Raw genomic sequence first — 21412 nt, forward strand, 5'->3', positions numbered from 1 at the left:
ATGAAAAGTGTTAAATTGCTCTTGACAATCTTTGTGGTTCAGTAAAATATATTAGATCAAATAGTTAAGCATTAACTAAGGCCCACTGATTTCATAGGTGGTTTATTAGAGTGAGAGACATCAGAAACCAGTGTAGCAGAAAAGAATGTGGAAGCATTTGAAAAGAACTCAGCTAACTTATGAATATCTGCCCTACAGCCAGTTGGGGTTTGGTCTTTTGGAAACAGAATGGAATATACATTGCTCCTGGGAAAAGTATTACAACAAATTATCCATATGGTGAACAAATCTGCAAATATTAGGGCAGGTTGGGGGTTCTGAATTAAATTATCTTTATCAGAGCATGCTTTAGTTTGGGAAAGTTGATTAGCTATCTTCTCTGGAGCCATTGGACTCCAACTGGGCAGAATCCTAGAACTCTAATATTATGAAAAGAATTGAGGGGCATTTGTGACCCATTTCTCCTTTCACTGGAGTCATAGGTACAGCAAAGCGTTCCAAGTTGGATAAATGTGAAGCAGGTGCCTTCCACGGGCATGTCTTGAAGTCTAGTTCTTGATGAAAATAAAATAACTGCTTTTAAAACTATTTTAATTCTTTTTCTTTTCAGTTGACTCTTATAAGTACCACTTGCAAGTGTGTTGCTAGTGGTCAGAACGGCCTGTCCTCCTGCCGCCCACAGCATGAGCCCTCAAATAGGTTTTGAGTCAGATCACTAGGAAGATGGAAAAGAATTAGTTTTTTATTTCCCTGATTTAAAACACAGCAGCAAAAGCTCCACACTCTTAAGAACGTAAGAGGTTACTTACGCTATTGCTGTTAAATGCCTGCACCGTTCTCATTCATTCATTCAACAGTTTCCTGAGCATCTTCTGCGGTGTTATGTCAAGTTTGTGTGAAGTCAAGTTTGCAGGAAGACGTATTAAGGTCATTGATTTAGACAGGAATTTATCACTCAAGGATGTTTACCTTGTAGATGGAAAAAACCCAACAATATTAATCAATGGCATGGGCTGCTTGACTGGGAAGTTCAGTGAAGGTGCATTTAGATTTACGCTACAAGCTGCCCTTAGACACCGAGAAGTTGCGGAAAAGCGTAAATTAGGTGAGATGTTTGCTTCCTAGGTTAGTGTGACTATCTGCACATGTATGAGCTCCATAAGAAACTAGTCCCAATTCAAATTCTCCATGAGCAAGGCTTTAACAGGCCCGTTAATAGTCTCAGCCACTGGCCCCGTGTGACTCGTGGCTGTGCCCATCAGAGGGGATGAGTTATAGGAGCTCAGGCGACAGCCAGCTTGGGCCCTGGCACCACACACACTCCTGTGTACGCACCCAAATTAGCCCTGCGCACAGCATTATGTTCTTCCGTCAGGGAGATAAGTCAGGATGCATTTGACTATTTGAAATCAGCCTCCGATATCAACCAGTGTCAAAATAGCCAGCTTGCTTCCGCCTCTTCCAAAGTTAGCCCCAAAAAGTGGGGTCGCATTTGAAGACATAATGTTAAAGGCCAAAAGGGGAGGCTGTTTTTGAAATTATTTGCGTGACTACTGCGCACTCTATAGTAGACTGAGTCTGTGAATCTTGGACTAGCATTGGATGCTAGCCTTGTGAGGTTGGGAATGGAAGTGGGGTGGAGGGCAGGCTTGATTGTAGGGGTTGTCCTGTTACAGTAGGAATTCAGAAATCACAGGGAGGCACCAAAAAATAAAAAGACAAATAAAAGGAAACTATGTGTTTCTAATAGGTTATGAACAGCCTTATTTCCCCAATAACTTCCATTGTAAAAATAGTCGTTATGTTTCTCTGGAAACCACTTCAGAAGTAATAGGGTTTTCCTAAAGGAATTGGTGAATATTAGCATATGTTATTATTTTTTAAATTTATCTTTGTTATTGAAAGTGTTACAGATGTTCCCTTTTTTCCCCCATTGATCCATCCCACATCCACCCTACCCCCAGGTCTTCTCCATACCAATGTCTGTGTCCATGGGTTATGTGTAAATACACATAAGTCCTTTGATTAATCTCTCCCCACCCACTCCCCCCCCCCCACCTTCCCTCTGAGATTCCTCAGTCTGTTCCATGCTTCAATGTATCTGAATCTATTTTGTTCATCAGTTTATTTTGTTCATTAGATTCCTTATATAAGTGAGATCATGTGGTACTTGTCTTTCTCTGACTGGCTTGTTTCACTCAGCATAATACTCTCCAGGTCCCTCCACGCTGTCCCACAGGGTAAGGGACCCTTGTTCTTTACAGCTGCGTAGTATCCATGGTGCGAATGCCCCACAGCTTTTTATCCACTCATCTCCTGATGGGCACTTGGGCTGTTTCCAGGTCTCAGCTACTGTACATTGCGCTGCTATGAACATAGGGGAGCATAAGTTCTTTCTGATGAGTGTTTCAGGATTCTTAGGATATATTCCTAGAAGTGGGATCCCTGGGTCAAATGGCAGCTCCATTTTTATTTTTTGGGGGAACCTCCACACTGTCTCCCACAGCGGCCGCCCCAGTCTGCGCTCCCCCCAGCAGGGCACCAGGTGCCCCTTTCCCCACCCTCGCCAGCACGTGTTTGTTGATTTGCTGATGGAGCCATTCTGACAGGCGTGAGGTGAAGCCTCATTGTGGTTTTAATTTGCATCTCTCCGATGATTAGCGACTTTGTAGCATATGTTATCTTTAATTCACTAAATAACCCCTTAAGATTTCACAAAGAAAATCTAATTCCATAAGAAGAAAATAGAAATATCATAAAAATGACACTAGTCCCCTGTAACAGCCCAGATCTCCCTCTGCAGTCTGATAACTGGATGATGACTGCTGCCTGTGTGCTTATAATGCAAGAGTTTCAGATAGTTCTTGTTTACTTCAAAGAACCAGGTTGAAGGTAATTAGTTTTTTGTTTGATCCAGAAGTTTATATTCTGTAATGTTACCCTAATTTCCAGCAGTGCCCAAAAGTTATATTGGACTATTTTGGCAGGAAATACTTAGGCGTAAATATAGACTTCTGTTATTAAACCAAATAAATTAAATCCATGGTGATTTATTTCTACTTTAGTAGTAGGAGCCTTTTTTATTATGTTTTACTGTATTACTTTTAATGAGAAATTATTGATGAAAATGTTGATACAATTTCTATTTAAAAATTCAGTGACCAAGGAACATCGCAAACCATAACATCAAAAGGACTTCTCTATGGGTTTGCGAAATACAAAATCAAATTAAAAAATAACTTAGAGGAAAATAAAATTCTCAGTGCCTTAAGTAAATTGTGTGTATAGCTGTCTGAATATCAAAGTACGTGGGTTGTTGCCTTTATATCTAGGACCTCAAACTTACTTTTAAAAGAAATTCAGAGCAATGTGTGCATTTCCACAAAACAAGATGATTTTCTCTCTCACTATAATTACTGTGTCAAAAAGGAATATTTTTTAAAGAAAGAATTAATGGCTAATAGAAATGTATCAAAGTGGAAATCATTTAATTGAAGACAGTAAAACTCCAACTGTCCTCTCATTTTACCTCTAATGCCTCAGTAAACATCTCTTAAGAATTATAGACGTTTCCCTACAAAGATATGGTTTCTAAATCAAAATGTAAATTTTATGGGGCTTTTTCCTATTTCTTAGATAATTTTGCAATATTTGTCTTTCTTCAAATTTAAATGTTCTTTTGGTCAGTTATACAAAATGTGATTCTAAATATCTCAAGGTGTTGTGTTTGCATACTGAGCCATATTTATTAATTTCTGAAAAATATCAAGAAGGGTTCATAGGAAAGGTAGCCTGTACCATACAAATAACATAAGTGGTAATAACAACTTTATTATTTTTTAAAAGTGTTGACAACTGTTTTTTTAAGCAAATTCAGAGAACTGTTATCTCAAAGTTCACTATTCATGTTCAGTATATGCAATTAAAGAAGTAACTCCACTCAATAGCTAAAATTAACTATATTTTGCAATTAAACACCCTTGTTCATGGTTTTTAGTCCTTAGCTTATTATTATTATTATTATTATTATTATTATTATTATTATTATTTGGTCCTTCGGTAAGTCCAGCAACTTCGCAAGGAATGGGAAAGGGGGGCTGCCATCCCTTGTCAGGTTGCTACCTTGTCCTAGGGGAGCTCTGCTGAAATGCCCAGAACAGGAGATGGAAGCTCCTGGCGAAACCAAGGTTTGTGACGCATGTCCCATACGTTTCCCGTGTCCACGTTATGTGTCCCTGGCGGGAGCCCGCAGCCCTGTGACCCCGGGGAGCGGGGTGAGGCCCGTTGCGGAGAAGGCCAGGGCCGTGCTCTCGGGAAGCCCCCGCCTTGCTGGCCTTGCGCGTGCCCCTGGCCCTGGCAGTGCCCTTGACATTTCCTCCGCTCGATTGTAAGAGTCGGCTTCGTTTCCGGCCCCCAGATCTTCCACATGACCTACGACCTGGCGAGCGCCGTGGTGCGGATCTTCAACCTCATCGGCATGATGCTGCTGCTGTGCCACTGGGACGGCTGCCTGCAGTTCCTGGTGCCGCTGCTGCAGGACTTCCCGCCCGACTGCTGGGTGTCGCTCAACGAGATGGTCGTAAGTAGCCCGCGCCCGCCGCGCCCAGTGCCCGTGCCAGCGCCACCCGTCACCTGCCTTTTCCTCCATAAACATCACAGGAAACTCCCTGGGGCTTCCATGGTCGTAAAACCAGACGTTATGCTGCTTTTCTGCAACAGAATTTCATTCACATAGAATACGCCCAGGGATGTGTCTGTTGCACGTCTAGTTTTAGGTCTCTTAGTGTGTATTGAGACATTTTATTTCCAGGTACACATACAAACATGCACACACATGATCACAGTACAACGTCCTTTAAAAAGGCCTGCTCCCGCCCTGGCCGCTGTGGCTCAGCTGGGTGGTGTCGGCCTGAGCACCAAAAGGTCGCGGGTGTGATTCCGGGCCGGGGCACGTGCTCCTTGGCATGTGTGTGTTTAATGTAACATCATGAAACCTTTAGTATGGCCAGGGTGTTATAGAAAATTTATCTCCTGAATTTGAAATTTGCTTCTTGGGTCTTTTAATTTTTGGCTGCAGGTTTACTTGTGAAATTGGGTTATTTTCCTTTGCATTTATTTAACATTATTTCCATGTTTAACTCTAACATAGAGGATGGGAAGCGTTTAAGTCTGTTTCGATGATAAAGACCAAAAAACATGTGAAATTGTGACTATTGGTGACAGGAAGGAGATAAAACCATAAAAGTGACATTTTTGTTCCAATAGAGAATCTTGACGGTGTCTTTGACCTTGGAGATATCATTGTGTACCCCAAAGCTAACGTGTTCTAGAAAACTTTCCACCACAACATACAAAGCAAAGTGCATTCACACACAAAAGGAGTCACAAAGGAGAAGTGAGAATCCACTGCAAGGAAAAAGCAGCCTGCGCTTACCCGTCGTGTTTAATCCACACAAGCCCCCGCGCTTTGAGATACGCTCTCTCCCGCGGTCCTCGCAAGAGGAAGGGGTAAGCACTGCAATCCCGATTCTTAGAGGTTAAACGAATTATCCAGCGTCGCACCGGCGGGGTGGAGCGCAGGACCAACATCAGAGCCCTATCTCTCTCACTCCATGATTTCTGTTCTAATGTCTTGTGTGGTGTAGATTACAAAGAACAGTCAAAAGTAATTGCAAAAGGTGAAATCTTGGTCACGCACACCAGTTGCAGTAGAAAGTCACTCAGAAGTTGGCATTTGAGCTGTGACACTAAAAAGTGGCAACTGATAGGAGATGGCGATGTAGAAAAACAAAATCAAGTGGGGAAGGTAAAACTTGAGAAGCCAACCAGGAGTGCAGATGACACTAGTCATTCTTGGTTCTGGGATTAAAAATTATGCAATATCGACTTGACATGGATACGAAATTACTTATGATAAAATTTAGCAAATTCCTTGTGCCTTCCTTCTTTTGCAAATATCTTGCATTTGAAATGATTTGTATCCTTAAATATTATTTTAAATCTTTCATAACCATATTTGCATTTATACCTATGTCCTTGCCTGTCTATGGATTTTAAATCCCCTTTAACTGTACTTGCATTTATTTTTGTATTCTTACTGTACCTATATATCACTAGCTAGTTATCCATACCTGTCCTATGATGAGAAACTCAGAGTCCATGTTATAACCATACTCTATCCGTGACAGGTAATTTGTTCGATGTATTTATTCTTATATTAACTGTTTCTAAGCTGCATTTCATTCCGCAGAAGTAGGTTCAAATCTTCTCAGCTATTTCCCTTGCAATCTTTATAAATCCCTCACTGAAAGAATTCTTTGAATGTTATTTTTTTAAAAGTCAACCAATTCCACGGTGGGTTACTTAAATCGGTGAGGTAGGAGACATGGGTTACAAAACGCTACTTGAACTGGGATTAATCTTGTTGTAAATTGGTATTATATGCTTTGGCTTCATTCAAGAACTGTTTGAATTATAGAATTCCAGCTGAATGAAAATCTTGGATTAGTCAGATAATTAATGTCTAATATAATTAATTTTGAAAATCTTGTCTTTCCCCTGATATTTTGTGCTGTTATTTAGGTGTATCATACCAACATTGTCTTAGCTCATTAGTAAAGGGATTAGAGGTAATGGGTTTTTATTTAAATTACAGATATTATGAAATATTTATTTTAAGAATCTAAGAAAATGAAAGCTGTGGCACATTTGAACTTGCATATTAGTTTTGATGGAATTTAGGGAATGGCTTTACAGAATAAATAAGGAAGTGTTTGTAGCTGAATAGTACATTCCTAGGGTCCTTTTTCTGTCACCTGAGCCTGCACGTTTACTCTCAGGGAGCCCACAAGTGTCCCCCAGCAATCTTGTAAACACTCGGAAGAGTTAGAAAGCTTTCAGCACGAGCATGTTATGAATCTAGGTCAGCTGAATGCCCAGCTGTGGCATCTGCATTTGCTTTTGTAGTTGAAGTGTATTGTGAGATGAGGTGTTATTTAAAATAATCATGGCTATGGGTTAATAAGGAAACGATCCATTTATACCAAATAAAAGCTAGATGACGTATTAAAAGTGCTACAAAATTTTCCCGGAGTCAAAGGAGAAATAAGTGGGACAAGTCAATTACTGGTCACATAGCCCCCAGCTGCACTGTGTTAAATACACACTCTGCAACAGCTGGTGCAATCACAGACTATATTTACATTATATACCACTATTCGGTTTCAGCAAAACAACATCACCCATCACGATAGATTTACACTAAGATACATTTATTTATTTTTTTAGCATTTGCTTTGTAAATTTCTCTTTGTTTTAACTTTACAAGACCTATAAGGACAAGAAACTTACTTCTAGTTTTATACTTGTATTTATTTGAGTAATATAATCAAAATATTTTAAGTCAACTCAAGGTCACACATTATGTTTAATTTTGCTGTGATTTGAAGGAATCTATGCATTATTTCATCCTGAGATGCCATTCCAGAGGGCAGGGGATATGACGTATATGTACCCACGCATCACACAGATCCTATGCCAACCTTGCCTATGAATAAGAGAAATATTCATTGTTTATAACCAAATGGGTAATTATCAACAGTATTTGAAAATTATGTGTAAAGGGGTTATAATATTATGCATTTTAAATGTTTTTCCTTGGATGATTTTTGCTTTAATTTTTTTACATCAGATTATATCTTCAAAAATAAGTAGTCACTTGACCAACTCATGGGAAATATACACAAAAGTCATAAAAATCCAAATTAATGAGCTTCTAACGCTCTTCAGTTCTATATAGATAACAATACATTCCAGAAAAAAGTATGTATGGACCATACTAACTATGAATATCAGAGAAAAAGGGATATAAAATGTCTGGACAGTCTCATTAATAAAATCCTTGTAGAGAAAATAAAGAATTTGAATGGAAAATCAGGTACCTACCTAATTTTATTTTCGCTGGACAGTGTGGCAGGGACTCTTAGTAATAACCAAGCAGTCACACTGTGCACACTCCCAGCTCTCGCCCGTTGACTGGGGCCTGTGATAGTTATGGCCCAGGGTCTCTGCATGGCTGTGTCATATTTCACTTGCATGCCTAAGCACTAAAAAGCAGGTGCAGGACCCTCCAGATCCTCTCCAGAGGCTTGTTTTTTAACCTGTCACATGACATAGCATAGCCATCCTAGCTCATCAGGACAGCAGACTGGAAAGGGAAAGCTGGCAGAAATGAATGTAGAGACGTGCATTCCGGGATCGCCCCTACCACAGACACGTTTGCGATTTTAGGCAAATCACTGAGGTTTCCTGCGCATCCTCTGTGACAGGAACGTGCGTGTTTTATTCTTTCGTCTCCCCGAGCGCCAGCCCTCTGCCAGGCATTGCTTAGGCCCGAATGTGCAGCGGAGAGGGAGACGAGGCCCCTGCCCTCACAGTGCTGCATTCTGCACGACTTCGCTTAGACCGCTTCTTCCTAACTGCTGAAAACTAAGAGAGTATCTACGTGTAGACTCTCCTCTGAAGGACTTTATACACAAGCAGAGTAGGAAACTAGGTGCAGGAGCCATCACATGAATTTGAGTTGAGGCCTCTGAAATGTGTGCGCAGCCCAGAGACTTGAACCAGGGACCGGCACCAGGGAGACATGCCCTCCGCCTGCCTGCCAAGCCCTGGCCCCTTGAAAACGCAGCCATTCATACAAGCCTGTTTTTCCATTTGTTTCTAATTTAGCTCCCCAGGCAGTACCCCTTTGCTCTAATTCCCACAGCGATGTGCTGGTGGCAGCCTCGTGTGGACTAGTATGAAGTCTATGCATGATGTAAACTGAAGGTGGGAGACACACAGCCGGTAGACATTTATTTCAACTGCGGTCAGCGGTTTGGCATCAGGAAGCTTCGACCAAGTGGGGATTGAGACAGTCAGTCTCTTCCAGCTCAGAAACTGTACCAGTCACAACAGGCGTGCTGGGCACTAGAGTAGGGAGAGCTGTTTGTTGATATCTACTTTAAGCAAATGATTTTTTTAAAGGAATAAATGTCATCCACTTGCGAGTTTCCATACACATGGTGGACACAGAAAACTAGGGTGATCATATTATCTATTGATATTCTGCAAATGTACAAAAACAAAATTGAAACCATTTCACTTTTTCCTTACAAAACCCAATGAACTACTTAGATAATGATTGATGGAAATACTGTAACTAAGATTATAAAGCTAACAAATGAAGCTAAAATATCTTAATTGAAAATATGTGTGTCCTCTCTTGAGGTGTAGCAATGTATTTTAGATCTATAATTCTACAAATTAGAAATTGTGTTATTGTTGATATTTTTCTAAATGGAATGTAGTGCCACAGACCTTTTAAAAAGTCCTGACAAAAGCTAACTAATTTGCTGACAAGTCACTCTGTAGCTTTACTGGAAAAAAAAAAAAAGCACTCATAGGTCCTACGAGTTATAATAACCAAGTAGGTCAGCAGCCTGCTGAGCCCTGTAATTCGCCCTTGCCATTCGGTCTCTGCCTAACAGGAGAACCAGCCTGGTGGCTGCTCCGCTGGAGAGAAGCAACCTCCCCACCAAAGGAGCAGTGTGCACGCACTGTGTCCCTCTCAGACATGGACTCGGTCACGGGATCGAACATGTGGAAATAAGTTCCAATCTTGTATTCTGTTTTCAAATGAAAAGTGCATTAGCGCAAAGCTTTAACATGAATTGTACGTCCGTGTACAGAAGGGTGAAGATGTCACTTAGATTGCATGCTGGCGATGACTACATTGAGTCGCCTTACCAGCACCAAGACCAATATATAAGCTCCAATCATGTTTATTTTTCTTAAATAGACCATCCCTTCAATTTTAAGCAAAAAATGGCTAGAAGAAGCACCATTCATGCCCACTAGCATAGCCAATTTATCAGACAAGAGCTTAAGCATATGTACTAGAATCATGAGCAGGAATTTCTATGCTTTGAGCGTACAGAGATGTGTCCAGTGTGACCAACACTTAAACACTCTCCTAATATTACCACCAGGTGCCTCAGAAACAGGCTCCACCTCAGCAAGGCTTACCTAGCGCCTGGCGTCCTGTACAACCTGCTATCTCGTACAGAGCTATGAGCACATCCCCCTGTGGGCTGTACCCATTTATTTTAATTGTAGAAGCTAGATAACGATGAAAATTGACATGAGAAAATTTGAGAATTCACCATCATATCTTTATAATTCATAAAATGATATGTAACAATGGACCACAATGTATTTTCTGTGTTCCAATAGCATTTTCTCGGATATTTTATAGGGCTGAAAAAATTTTTCTCTAAACGTATTCTAAAGATAAAAATAAAAGTTGATTATAATATCTACTTATAATGTCCACCAAAGCCATTGTATATGTTCGGAGCACCTGGCTAGCCTTTGCCATTGAGATCAGTGTGGCCATCTAAGATCCTTATGCCTGCAAGCTAGGGAAGCACTTCTGGGTAAAAAATCTTTAGTTTCAGTTGTACTCAAATGAGGACATAATTCAGACTGACAACCTCAAATTGCCATAAACTGTATTTTTGTCCTTTAGATGATTTAAAAAATATTACTGTGTTCTAAGTCCAGCTATTGTTTCGTATTTGTAAAAGTTTATTTAGTTGAGTGGAATTACAAGACGCTTGGGGAAATACCATTTCAGGTGGTACCTGTTACCCCCTCCCCGCTGCCCCCAGACTGAAACTAAAGAACTTATGCCCCATTAAGTGATATTACATTCTGTCTAGCACATATACCAGTCCACTGTTTCTCTTTTGAGATGAACATTAGACTGGTACACACAGTTTATACAGTGCTTTCTATGAGGTTCTTACTGATATCAAATATTTGGATTAATAGAAAATTAAATTGAGTGGGTTACTAGCTGGCTGAGTGAGTATTTTCTGCTCCCACACCCCAAAGTGCAGATTAATAGATTGATATCAACATAGAAGATGTTTAGCGGACATCTGTAGGGTATGACATGGTTTCAGTACAATAATCCGAAGTCTTTTCAACATATTACACCGAAGCTGCAGCTGACAGAAAGCAAAGGGAAGGGGTGAAAATGCTGGGTTATAGATTCCCATTCTAGAGGCCTCGTTAAAAAGAAAGGGATCGAGCCTAATAGGGCGGAACTTCTACGTGGCCGAACAGAGGCCCTTAATCACAGCGGAGAGAAAGGTGCTGGGCGAGTGGAGGAATCCCACGTGGCTCAGGCAAGCATGTGACAGATAAGCAGGGCTTAGGTGACTGTCCTTTCAACATAGAGCAGTAATTAAGATGCTGCCCAGGTTAACTAAGGAGAAAATTCTAACCAACAGTATTTTTACAATAAAAGATATTTAGTTTAAATTGGGGCATCCAGTTATAAGAGCTTTTAATTCAACAACAGGCAATTATTTTCTGACCAAAAGATATACCTAATTATCTCTTTGAAATGTAAATACTCACTGGTTATCTACTTTTATTCCTGAAACAATGCTTTTAACCTAAATTGAGATCCATTTATAAACTTATTTGTATGTAAGATAAATTGAGGACATTGTGACATATCAATAATCAACTTGTTTTTCAATAACTACTTTTCTCAAAGAACTCCTTTGATAATTTAACAGATTATTTAGGTATTAAGAAAGCATTAAAATACACCTACACATTGTAAAAACTCAGGAAGAGTAGGCCAGAGAGAACGGAACTGGGCCAAACGGAGCAGAAGGGACGGCGCTGTTTCTACACGTGACCTTCTCGGGTATAAACAGGAAACAGGCTCGTGGCTTTGTGATGTTTTTCTTCACATCTCCTACGGTGTAGCTGGATTTAGCTCATAAAACTGTTACTCATCGTGACAGATCAATACGATATGCGCTGAGAACCTTACAAGTATGTGGCTTCCCTTCAACAAACTACTAACATCTCATCTCATAAAAATTTATTCTATTTTTTATTTAGTACTAGTGATAAGAAAAGTCTTTAAGATGCTAACAAAATATTGTTCCGGATTACATTGTCATTTGCTAGTTTCCATTTGGCGCACAGTCAGAGAGAAAGAATTCACTGGTTAACTTGCAGGAAGGAAGAAGTTCCTCCCAAACTAATGCCGGCCTAACACTGTGACGCTCTGCTTGCAAAACTGCTGATTATTTTCATTGCAATCGACTTATGGAAAATTGAACCTACAGCTTCCTAGAAGTGCTTGTGCCATTATTTAGAGATAAAAGAGAAAATAAATAAGTCAACTCATTCTCTCTCTTTGAATTTTAATTTGTGAAATTACATTTTCTAGAGGAAGCAGAGCAAGAAGAGTGTAAAATCTATATGAAATAAACAGCTGATTAAGCAAACATCTGTAACCCATCTGATTAATATTAATAAAACACACTAATCAAAGCCATAATTAGCTTACTTTTTCCCCCTAATAGCTTGGTGCAGAAGAGTTCATTGGCAAGACAAATGGGGAAAGTGAGATTTATTCTAAAAAATAATTCTACTACAGACTGAATGCAGGTTTAGACCAATCCAGTGCCCTAGGCTGTGCTTCTTTGTAGCATACAACAGTTGAAAATACAATGGTGATCCCCCCAAAATCTTAAATGTCTAATAATTATGTCATATAATTTGTAATATTCCATTTACCATGACAGGAAAGAAAAATTTTTTGTCAACTTTTGAAACCAAAAAATTCCCTGTTACTATCAGGATCAACTAACTTAATAAGAATAATCGGAAGATCTTTATTCTCCAAAAATACTGTTTAATCTATAAATTTTACTGCCCGTAGAAGATTCTTTCAAAAGCACAGGATGACTTGAGATTATCCAGGGAAATTAGCTTTTGAAAAAAATATAATTTTTTAAATGAAGTCAGTTTGATCAAAGGGCATTACCCAAACATTTTCTGACCCAAGGAAACCGATTTTAAAATGGAGAGCAAACTTAAATGCCTACAGGAGCCAACCTAGTGACATTGGTGTGTGAATTAGACTGAGTATAAGACAGGACGCAGCCGCTTGCCTCTGACAAACAAGGGGCACAGCTGCTCCTCGACCCCAACTGATGGTGATCAGCAGGAAATTCATGCCCAGCAGTGCCCAGGCATCCCCCAGGCCATCAGCTTCCAAATTCTGAAATTAATCTGTTAGTTCTCAGGGTAGAAACCAGGAGCAGAGGCTTTGTCACTCCAAACAGTGGTCCCTTCCTTCAGAATCAGGCCCTAGCAGAATCTCCCCTTTCTCCCCTGTGTACAAAGGGGGGGAAGCCAATCAATGATAGGCACCTGGGGAAAAGAAGAGAAAGGGCATTCGTCCACCTTAGTGGCTCACTCTGGACTTTTCACACTGCTTCCATTATTTGAATTGCTTTTACATGAAATTTAACAGGTTTGGCCATTTGTCAAAATAATGTGATAAATTATCAAACAGCTATGATTTGAAAGAACTGGCCTAGACAAAATATATGAATAATATTAAAAAACGCAAGACCATTGTGAATTCCTCACTGTTCAGGAGGATTCTTTGTCATTGCAAGGGAAAAAATAATGCATGTGCAGTTATGAAAATCACTGAAAATTCACCATGCAGTCTGAGAAGGGTTTTCTCAAAATTCCAAGACATGGTCTTTTTCACTTCTCCTGTTGCCTACTACTGAGAAATACCTGAGAGCAATCCAATAACCAATAATAATTAACCAACATCTAGAACTTCCCTGCAGCTAGAGCCATAGTTACATGACTCAGAGGACCTGCAATTCAAGCTTTAGAGTCTAAATATTCTGGATAAAGAAGAGCTTTATTAATTATTAATCATGTAGCATCACCTTTATGTGAGTGATAAAATCAAAAATATATTCAGCATCTTACATTTATCATAAGAGAGATATTCTTCAGTTGTAAGGATGTAGTGTTCAGGCTGGATTGAAAAAGATTTGGAAGTGTATTGTACATGCACTTAAGCACAATACCCCCTCACCCCACAGCGCAGGACTAATTTGCACCCATTTATTTTCATTAACTTGGAATGAGCCCTCAGTGACGCTTGAGCTCTTTGATTTTTACTTCTGTCATTCTTTGAGAGTCTAGCAGCGTTGATGCTTCATCTATTTCCCTCCCTCCCTCCTCATTTTTTTTTTTTATGAGTGACTATTTTTATACCTGCTGATGTAATGGCAAACTTAATCAGTAATAAAACAAACTCTTGCCCTCGTGGTTGTCTCCTTTTCCCAGGAAAATACAAAATAAACAAAATATAGAGCTGTGAAAGGTAATTCCAGACAGCACAAATCCTATTAAGGAATCTAAAGCAAGAGAACAGCACACAGTGACCTGGGTCAGGCCGATCCCTTTAAGACAGCATGGTTTCCAGATGCCACCTCTGAGAAGATGGCATTTGAGCCAAGAACTCAAAGAAACGAAGGAACGAGCTATGCAGGTGTCGGGGAGGTGAGCCGTCGGAGGAAGGGGCGGCCTGTGCCAAGCTGCCTGGCTGGCCGCGTGCAGTGAGGGGCCAGGATCCAAGTGGTGCTGGGGAGGTCCCAGGGGCAGCCGAATCCCAGAGGGCCTTGCGAACCTCGGGAAAACGGGGGGCCCATGCCCTGGGAAATGGGGAGCTCCACGGGACCCAGTCGTCTGAGCTGTGAGAGCCCTTCCAGGGCAGACCGAGCCCAGAGGGAATCGGGTCATTTCGCAGGGAACGCTGAGCCGCGGGCACGGAGGGGCGAGTGCGGGAGCGAGTGTCCAAGGGCCTCAGAGCAGGCAGGCGGCTGGGACGGCGGGGCCTGCGGAGCGGCGGGGAGCCGGGCTGCGTGCGAGCGAAGCTTGGGCGGGTGGGCACAGCGCCGGTGGGCAGCGGCCCAGTGAGCTGGACCGGCACTTGTGAGGGCGGGAAGAGCCTGTCCTGCCCAGGTAAGCCGGGCTGATTTGAAAGCTCGTGACATATTCCCTGGCCTCGCGGGTGGAGGAGGGGCCTGAGTTTCTTTGGTCAGGAAGGTGGGAGCAGCTAAGAACTTAATTGGATATAAATACTAAGCCCACCTCATGTTATTCTGGGACAGATAATTCGGGTAGAGTCATTGTTTCATGATGGTAGGGAGTCACCGCAGGTGTCCCGGCTGCCTGCTCTGTGCCCGAGTCCTGCAGGGGGCCTAAGCTGGCGCAGGACGGGTAGCTGTGAGCTCCACTTCCCCAGCATCGGGCTTGGCGAGGAGGAACCGCTTGCTGTCTGGCGGCCTCCAGCCCTCGGTGATGTCCGAGCTCTGATTTTTCTTCCTGTCACCATCCTTTGAGAGTGTCAACCTTTATTCCGAATTTCAGCCGATTTTCCGTGTGCACTGAAATCGGATGTTCGCCTTTGCCCCCTTACCTGCCTTTTAACTGCCTCCAGTGGCCCTGCTTCCTGGGTCCTGCTAAAGGCCTCGGGGCACTTGCCTTTACAGCAAGTGAGATCTTCGGAAAGCTGCTCTAAAATGCGGCTACAATTACAAAAGCCCCGTCCTGCTGCTTTCCTGGCGACCGTCCTCTGGAGAGGACCTGCCGTGTCCCCGTGAGCCACCTTCCCTGTCTCGCTCCACTTCTGTAAGGATGAGGGTTCCTGGGACACCGTCCCGGAAATCAGACAGAGCCCCCGTGGAAAGGGGATTTCAACTGGACTCAGGTCCCTCTAAAAGGACAAGATAACTTTTACCTTATTTCCTATTGTAACTTATTACACTCCTTTTTTTTTTTCTTTCGATAGAAGAGAAAACTTACTAAAAAATATTAAATCACTGTATTTAATTTGAAGGCTAAGGTATCATTTGGCCTATTACATTGCCCTGGTAATGATATATTTTTCTTAACCTGAAATTTGATTTTATCAAATGTGCACTGTAGCCGCTCTGATATGTATATGGAATTGTTTTAGAGAGAGAGAGAGGGATTTTGTTGAGTACAATTCAGTTTAAGAAAAAAAGTTAACTCAGGGCCCCTTTTGGTGTTTGTGTCCTCCCTTTGTCACCTGCCACTTTTCTGGAGATGGGGAAGCTGCAGTTAACCCAGAAGGGACCTATTTCGGAGTGGCCTTGCAGTGACATTTTAATGGACTCTTGGTAGCTGAGTACATAAAATAATCAATATGTTAAGTGGAGATAGTGCTTCATGAAAATGTGAGGGTGCGGTGAGAACGCAGCTGAAGCGTGTCCTGTTGCTGCCGGGAGGGTTCCAGCTCCCTGACGGAAGCGCGGTGCCCCTGGGCACCTTGCGGAATCCTCTCCTGGATCGCTGTCCGTTAGGCACGCGGTGCTGTGCGTGAGGATCACGCAGAGGTTGCTCTGGAAGAGACGGAGGTTAAAGCCCCTTCTTCCCCCAGCTGGGGCTGGAGGCCTGGGGAGTGGCTGGGCCCCGGGGGAAGGGCCGCTCTCCCGCGGGCCTGGTCCTGTACTTAGTGCTGTGCTTGCCGCGGTTCAGGACGCCCCGTGCGCCCCCATCTCGTTTCATCTTCTCCGGCTCTAAAGCGCACATTGCTCACCCCAGTTTCCCAGTGAGGAGGCTGAGCCCTGAGCTGCTAATACCCCCTGTTAGGGGCAGAGCTGAGGCTGAACTCAGGTGAGTCCAGTTCCAGCCTCAAACGCCCTTTCCAGGCTCGGCTGTGTCCCCAGCACCTGGGACTGTCAGGTACGCTGTGCCCCGGCCGTCGCAGGCTGCCATAAAACCCCACGCGCTGGGGTCCGAAACAGCAGATAATTCTTTCCCACCGTTCTGAGGCTGGCAAGTCCAAGATCGAGTGTCAGACCGCAGAAATACCGGTTCATGGGTTTTACACCGCACAGCGTGGCTGAGGAGCGGCTGAAAGCTCACGCCGGCCTGCCCGGCCCGCCCAGGAGATTCCCCAGCTCGTCTGCACTCACTGCCCGCCAGCTGGTCACTCAGTAGCTGCCTTCATGGTCACATCCACTGTCCTGGTGTCGCAGGACTTGTCAAGTAGCCCTAACTTAATAATGCCTCATTCACCTAACTTCTATTACAGTGCACCGTTAGAATTGTTCTGTCGCGTCATTAGTTATTGCTGTCATTCTCTTACTGCCCAGTTTATAAATTAAACCTTGTCCCAGGCGCGCATGTCTAGGGCGAGGCACAGGATGCACAGGGTTGGCAGTGCCTGTGGCGTCCAGCATCCGCGGGGGTCTCGGAACGAACGCACTTCTGCTAACGGGATACTGTGCATTATGGAGCTGAAACGTCCTTCTTTTTCTTTCCCAAGTTTCCAGAACTCAGTGACGCCCACTCCGTGGGGTTGTCGTGAGAAGTGCAAACACTGCCTGTCAATGAGCTCGCCTGGCGCAGTCTGCTCGCAAACATACTGGCCGTGGCAGTGGGGCCAGGCGCCCAAATGCGGCAGAGCTGGCTGCCTCAGATCCACCGCGCCCCTCGCTGTTCAGACCCAGGCCGGGTACCCTCGCCCTGCACGTCCGGGTGCTGATGACTCTCATTTAATTTATTCCCTAGAAAATGTCACCCCTCCGCCTCCTGCTTCTATGTCCTTTTACTTCTGTTTTCTGTCGTTCTGAATTCTTGAGTTTAATTTTCCCTGTGGATTCCTAGTGACTAAGTCCTGTCCAGTGCGCACAGAACAGTCCCGGTTTCACCTCGAACGCTGCCCAGGATGCTCCCCCCAGAACTGTGTGAGCCCTTTGAATGAAAGTGGTGCCGGGGCGGAGTCACGCAGGGCGACGCCAGGTGTCTCTCTAGGGGTGTGACCCATAGACCTAAATGGGAAATAAAAATGGTACCACTCTCTCCGTAAATCATCACTTTGTGTCACAAGGCTCCAATATTGTCTATAAATCTCTCCTAAGCAACTCACAATTTATTTTTTTATTCTCTCCCGAGAAGTGAGAAGCACTGAGCTGTCACCTGACGCCAGCTCCTAAACCAGCTCTGCTGAATACACCTGGTAGGAAGTGAGGCCGGCACCTTCCCGGTTCTGGGACGGGGGACCCCTCTCCAGCTCCACTAGTGATGTGCCACCCCCGCCTTAACCCTTCCCCGCGGGTCACCTTGGATAGGTTTGAGGGTAAACCAACAGCTTTTGTAATTTTCCTCTGCGTGATATTTTTTCCAATTTGAACTTGGGCATTCAGCAGACATTAACTGAGCACCTGCTATGCGCCCCGCAGGTGGGGAGTCTTGCACGCACAAGGAAGGAAGAAAGACGTTTTCCATTTCAGCTTCACTTCAAGTAAGGAGCCCAGATAGTTTGAAAAGTGTGTTTCCTGAACATTTTTACCTTCAGCAAAGCACCTACTGCACGTTTTTAGGAGGTAGGAAGAGAAAGTACAAGCAGCTATGCCTTAGTGCCTGGAAACAGCGCACTGACTGGAACACGGGCTCATTCGCAAACTGCTGTGCAGAAGGATGTCACTGGGATGTCATTGTTACCTGGGCTTTTTAAAATTAAAATGCCTCTAACTATAAAACAGAGAATTTCATAAACATTAGGGTTCTGTTGTACTCTGCTCCTTTAGTTATCCAGGGATTTATAAGAAACAAGACATATCTGGTGATTTTTTGTGTGTATGTGTGCTTTTGTTTATATCTAGACGTTAGAAAGTATGCTTTGGATTTATAATTGACTCAGTTCTTATTCACATTGCTGTCCCTTCTCTTGCCGTTGTCCCTCAGACATCCCTCCCTGATGTCACACTGTGCCACTCACCCCTCCTCTCTGCAGTGTCCCCCCGCCCTCCCTCCCATGCAGCTTACACTCCTGCGGTCCTTGCAGGCCTCAGCTTCACGTCACTGTCATGGGCCCGCCACTACCCCGACTGTTCTTCTCATGGATTTCACTGTCCAACCAGGAGGGACTCTTGCAGCACTGTGAGCCCGGCTGATCTTACTCCCCACTGGCCACAGCTAGTCTCCATGCAGACCGTTTCATTACCAGTCTACACCTCCTCCAGAATCTCCCCTTGACTCACCCTGCTTTCTTACCACCACCCCAAAACTTCCCAGTTTGCTCCCTCTATTTCCACAATTCCAAAAATTCCAACAGTGGTTACAGCCACTGGGGCCTTCAAGCAATTAATTGATTGAACCTCGTTTTCCTTGCCTTCCAAGCATTCTCACAGTTCCCCCAGGGAGGATCAGAGCCCTCCCTCCCCGGCCGTCAGCACCAGGTGGAGTGTCACTGGATCACCAGCACCCACTGGTCAGCTCTGGGAGTGAGACAGGGCCCACGTGGGTGACCTCCCCCCAGTTAAAACCCCCACACACAGCTGCATACTGGGAGGCTAGACATTCTTGCCCACCCTGCCCAATTCCAGATTCCTGCAAAAAATTCAGGGTGGTTGTGCTCTAAGCACTCAGTTTGAGAACCACTTGCTATATGACAATACGTAACTCTACCGGGTGACTATAGGGACAAATCTTGATAGTGTCTAATTATCATCATTTCTTACAAACTTCGTGATTCTTGGGATGCCAGTTAAACCATCAGTTTTACTGTCAGTAAAAAAGATCATTACAGTCAATCCCTACCTCTTAATGTTATTTTGAAAGTTAACCCAGATAATGTATTTAACATTTAGAACAGTTAGTGGGCCCATAATAATTTCTTGTTAATTTTTGGCTACTATTACTTTATGTAATACGTATTTTCCCCTAGGTATAAAACCTTCTGTTTTCATTTTTTTCTCAATTCTTTTTTTTTCTATTTCATTTTTTCTCTATTCCTTTGTCTCTTCTTTTTTCAGATTATAGAGGGATTGGCAGAAAATAGGCTTACGGTTGTAATACAAATAAATAAAACAATGATTAATAAATAATGATACAGGAATAAACTTTTGTATACTCACAACTATAAACCTACTTTTGCCCACTCTGTCTACAAAATATTATATTAAAATATATATAATATATATCTCTATTACAATTATATATTAAAAGGGTTTTTTTGTTATTATTATTTTTGGTCTTGCCTATCATTTTGTTTCAAATTCAGCCTTTTCTCTTTCATTTTAATGGGCTATTTTGCTCATTCCTGCCTTTATTTCTTTGTCCTGTATCATCCCCAGGCAAAATTTGGTTTTCAAAAGCAGCAGAGTGGTAATAATGCATGAATTTAATAATACATGAAAGATATTAAATCATTACAAGTCTTATACAATGTTTAATATAAAAACATGCAATTGCATTTATTACTAGTGAGTCGAAATTAATGATTTTATACAAATCAGCTGTTAACCACTCATTATACAAAGTTTACTAATAGAACACATTTTTACAAATTCATAAGGAGGACATGGTAAATTAGAGTGACTCAAATATTTTTTAAAAATGACTGTCTCTTCATGGCTTCAAGCTAGCACTAAAATGACCAAAAAGCAGCCATCCTGACCGAAAGGAAAACAGTGGTGCACATGACTCTCCCAGAATAACCGGAATGTTAAATTAGGGAAAATCCAAGGCTTACTAGCACCAGCAACGGCAGTGCACCCATAGCAGAAAATTGGAGACAGATGAAAATCCTTTCTAAAGTCAAATTCTACAGTGTTACCTCCTTTTTACGTAGTGGGACTATGTAGACAGTCTTCTCGTGGTTCCCAGCGTCCACCACTTACGTCCCAGGGGCTCTGCACGTAGTTTCCATCTCATTGACCCTCAGGATGATTCTGCACATTTTATCCACAGTTTTATAAAGGGCAGTGTGGGCTCCCAGGGACCAAGTGGCCTCCCCTAGTGAGAAGCCAGGCAAGAATTTTACTGAAGAACCATCTCGCTCCAAAGTCTGTGCTCTTTTCACCATAATTCAGAGTTTGGAGGTCAAAGACATAACGCTCTCCTTCGAATAATGCCCAGAAACATTGAAAGTGGAGAGTAACCAAGTGCTGCCTCCATTCAGGCAGGATTTGTTCCCAGAGCCAAGGATTCTTGGAGCGAGAACAGGAAAGACTTATCTGTCCTTTAAATGACTTAGAAACACCACCATCACATAATTTCAACCAGGTAGTTCCATCAATGGTAACGAATCAAAACTTTTATAGATTAATTCATAAATCGATAGGGTTTTTCTAGTCTATATCTCAAATTTCCAGATGACCTACATTCCTTACAAGCATTTTATGCTTTGTTTTAGTTGTAAAGATTTTAACAATAGCTTATAGTCAATATGCAGACATAAAAATAAAAGCAATGTAGTGGACCCATGCACTTGACATACAGGTCCATGTCTTAGAAATATCATAGCTTTGCAACACTAATAACTGAACGAATGTAATGATAAGACAGTAAGTTTTGTTCACAAATGATGTCTCCGAAAACCATAACTTGGTCGGAGCTAACCAAACACCTGGTGTTTGCAGGCTAATTTGCAAGAGAAAGTAGGACTGTCTCAAAGGAAAGGCTGAATCGATTTCAGAGAACACAGAAA

The 21412-nt window shown here is 42.6% G+C and overlaps 1 protein-coding gene across 1 annotated transcript in view; it reads left to right on the top strand.

The window, feature by feature from the left end:
• Positions 1-21412, top strand: part of HCN1 (hyperpolarization activated cyclic nucleotide gated potassium channel 1) — a 254087-nt gene that overhangs the window by 146937 nt on the left and 85738 nt on the right. Inside the window, exon 3 of the mRNA XM_087815043.1 lies at positions 4418-4579. Coding sequence (XP_087671169.1) covers positions 4418-4579 — 162 coding nt within the window. The remainder of the gene's footprint in view (positions 1-4417; positions 4580-21412) is intronic.

Source organism: Miniopterus natalensis, chromosome 3, assembly GCF_054644295.1.
Source record: "Miniopterus natalensis isolate mMinNat1 chromosome 3, mMinNat1.hap1, whole genome shotgun sequence".
NCBI classification, from domain to species: domain Eukaryota; kingdom Metazoa; phylum Chordata; class Mammalia; order Chiroptera; family Miniopteridae; genus Miniopterus; species Miniopterus natalensis.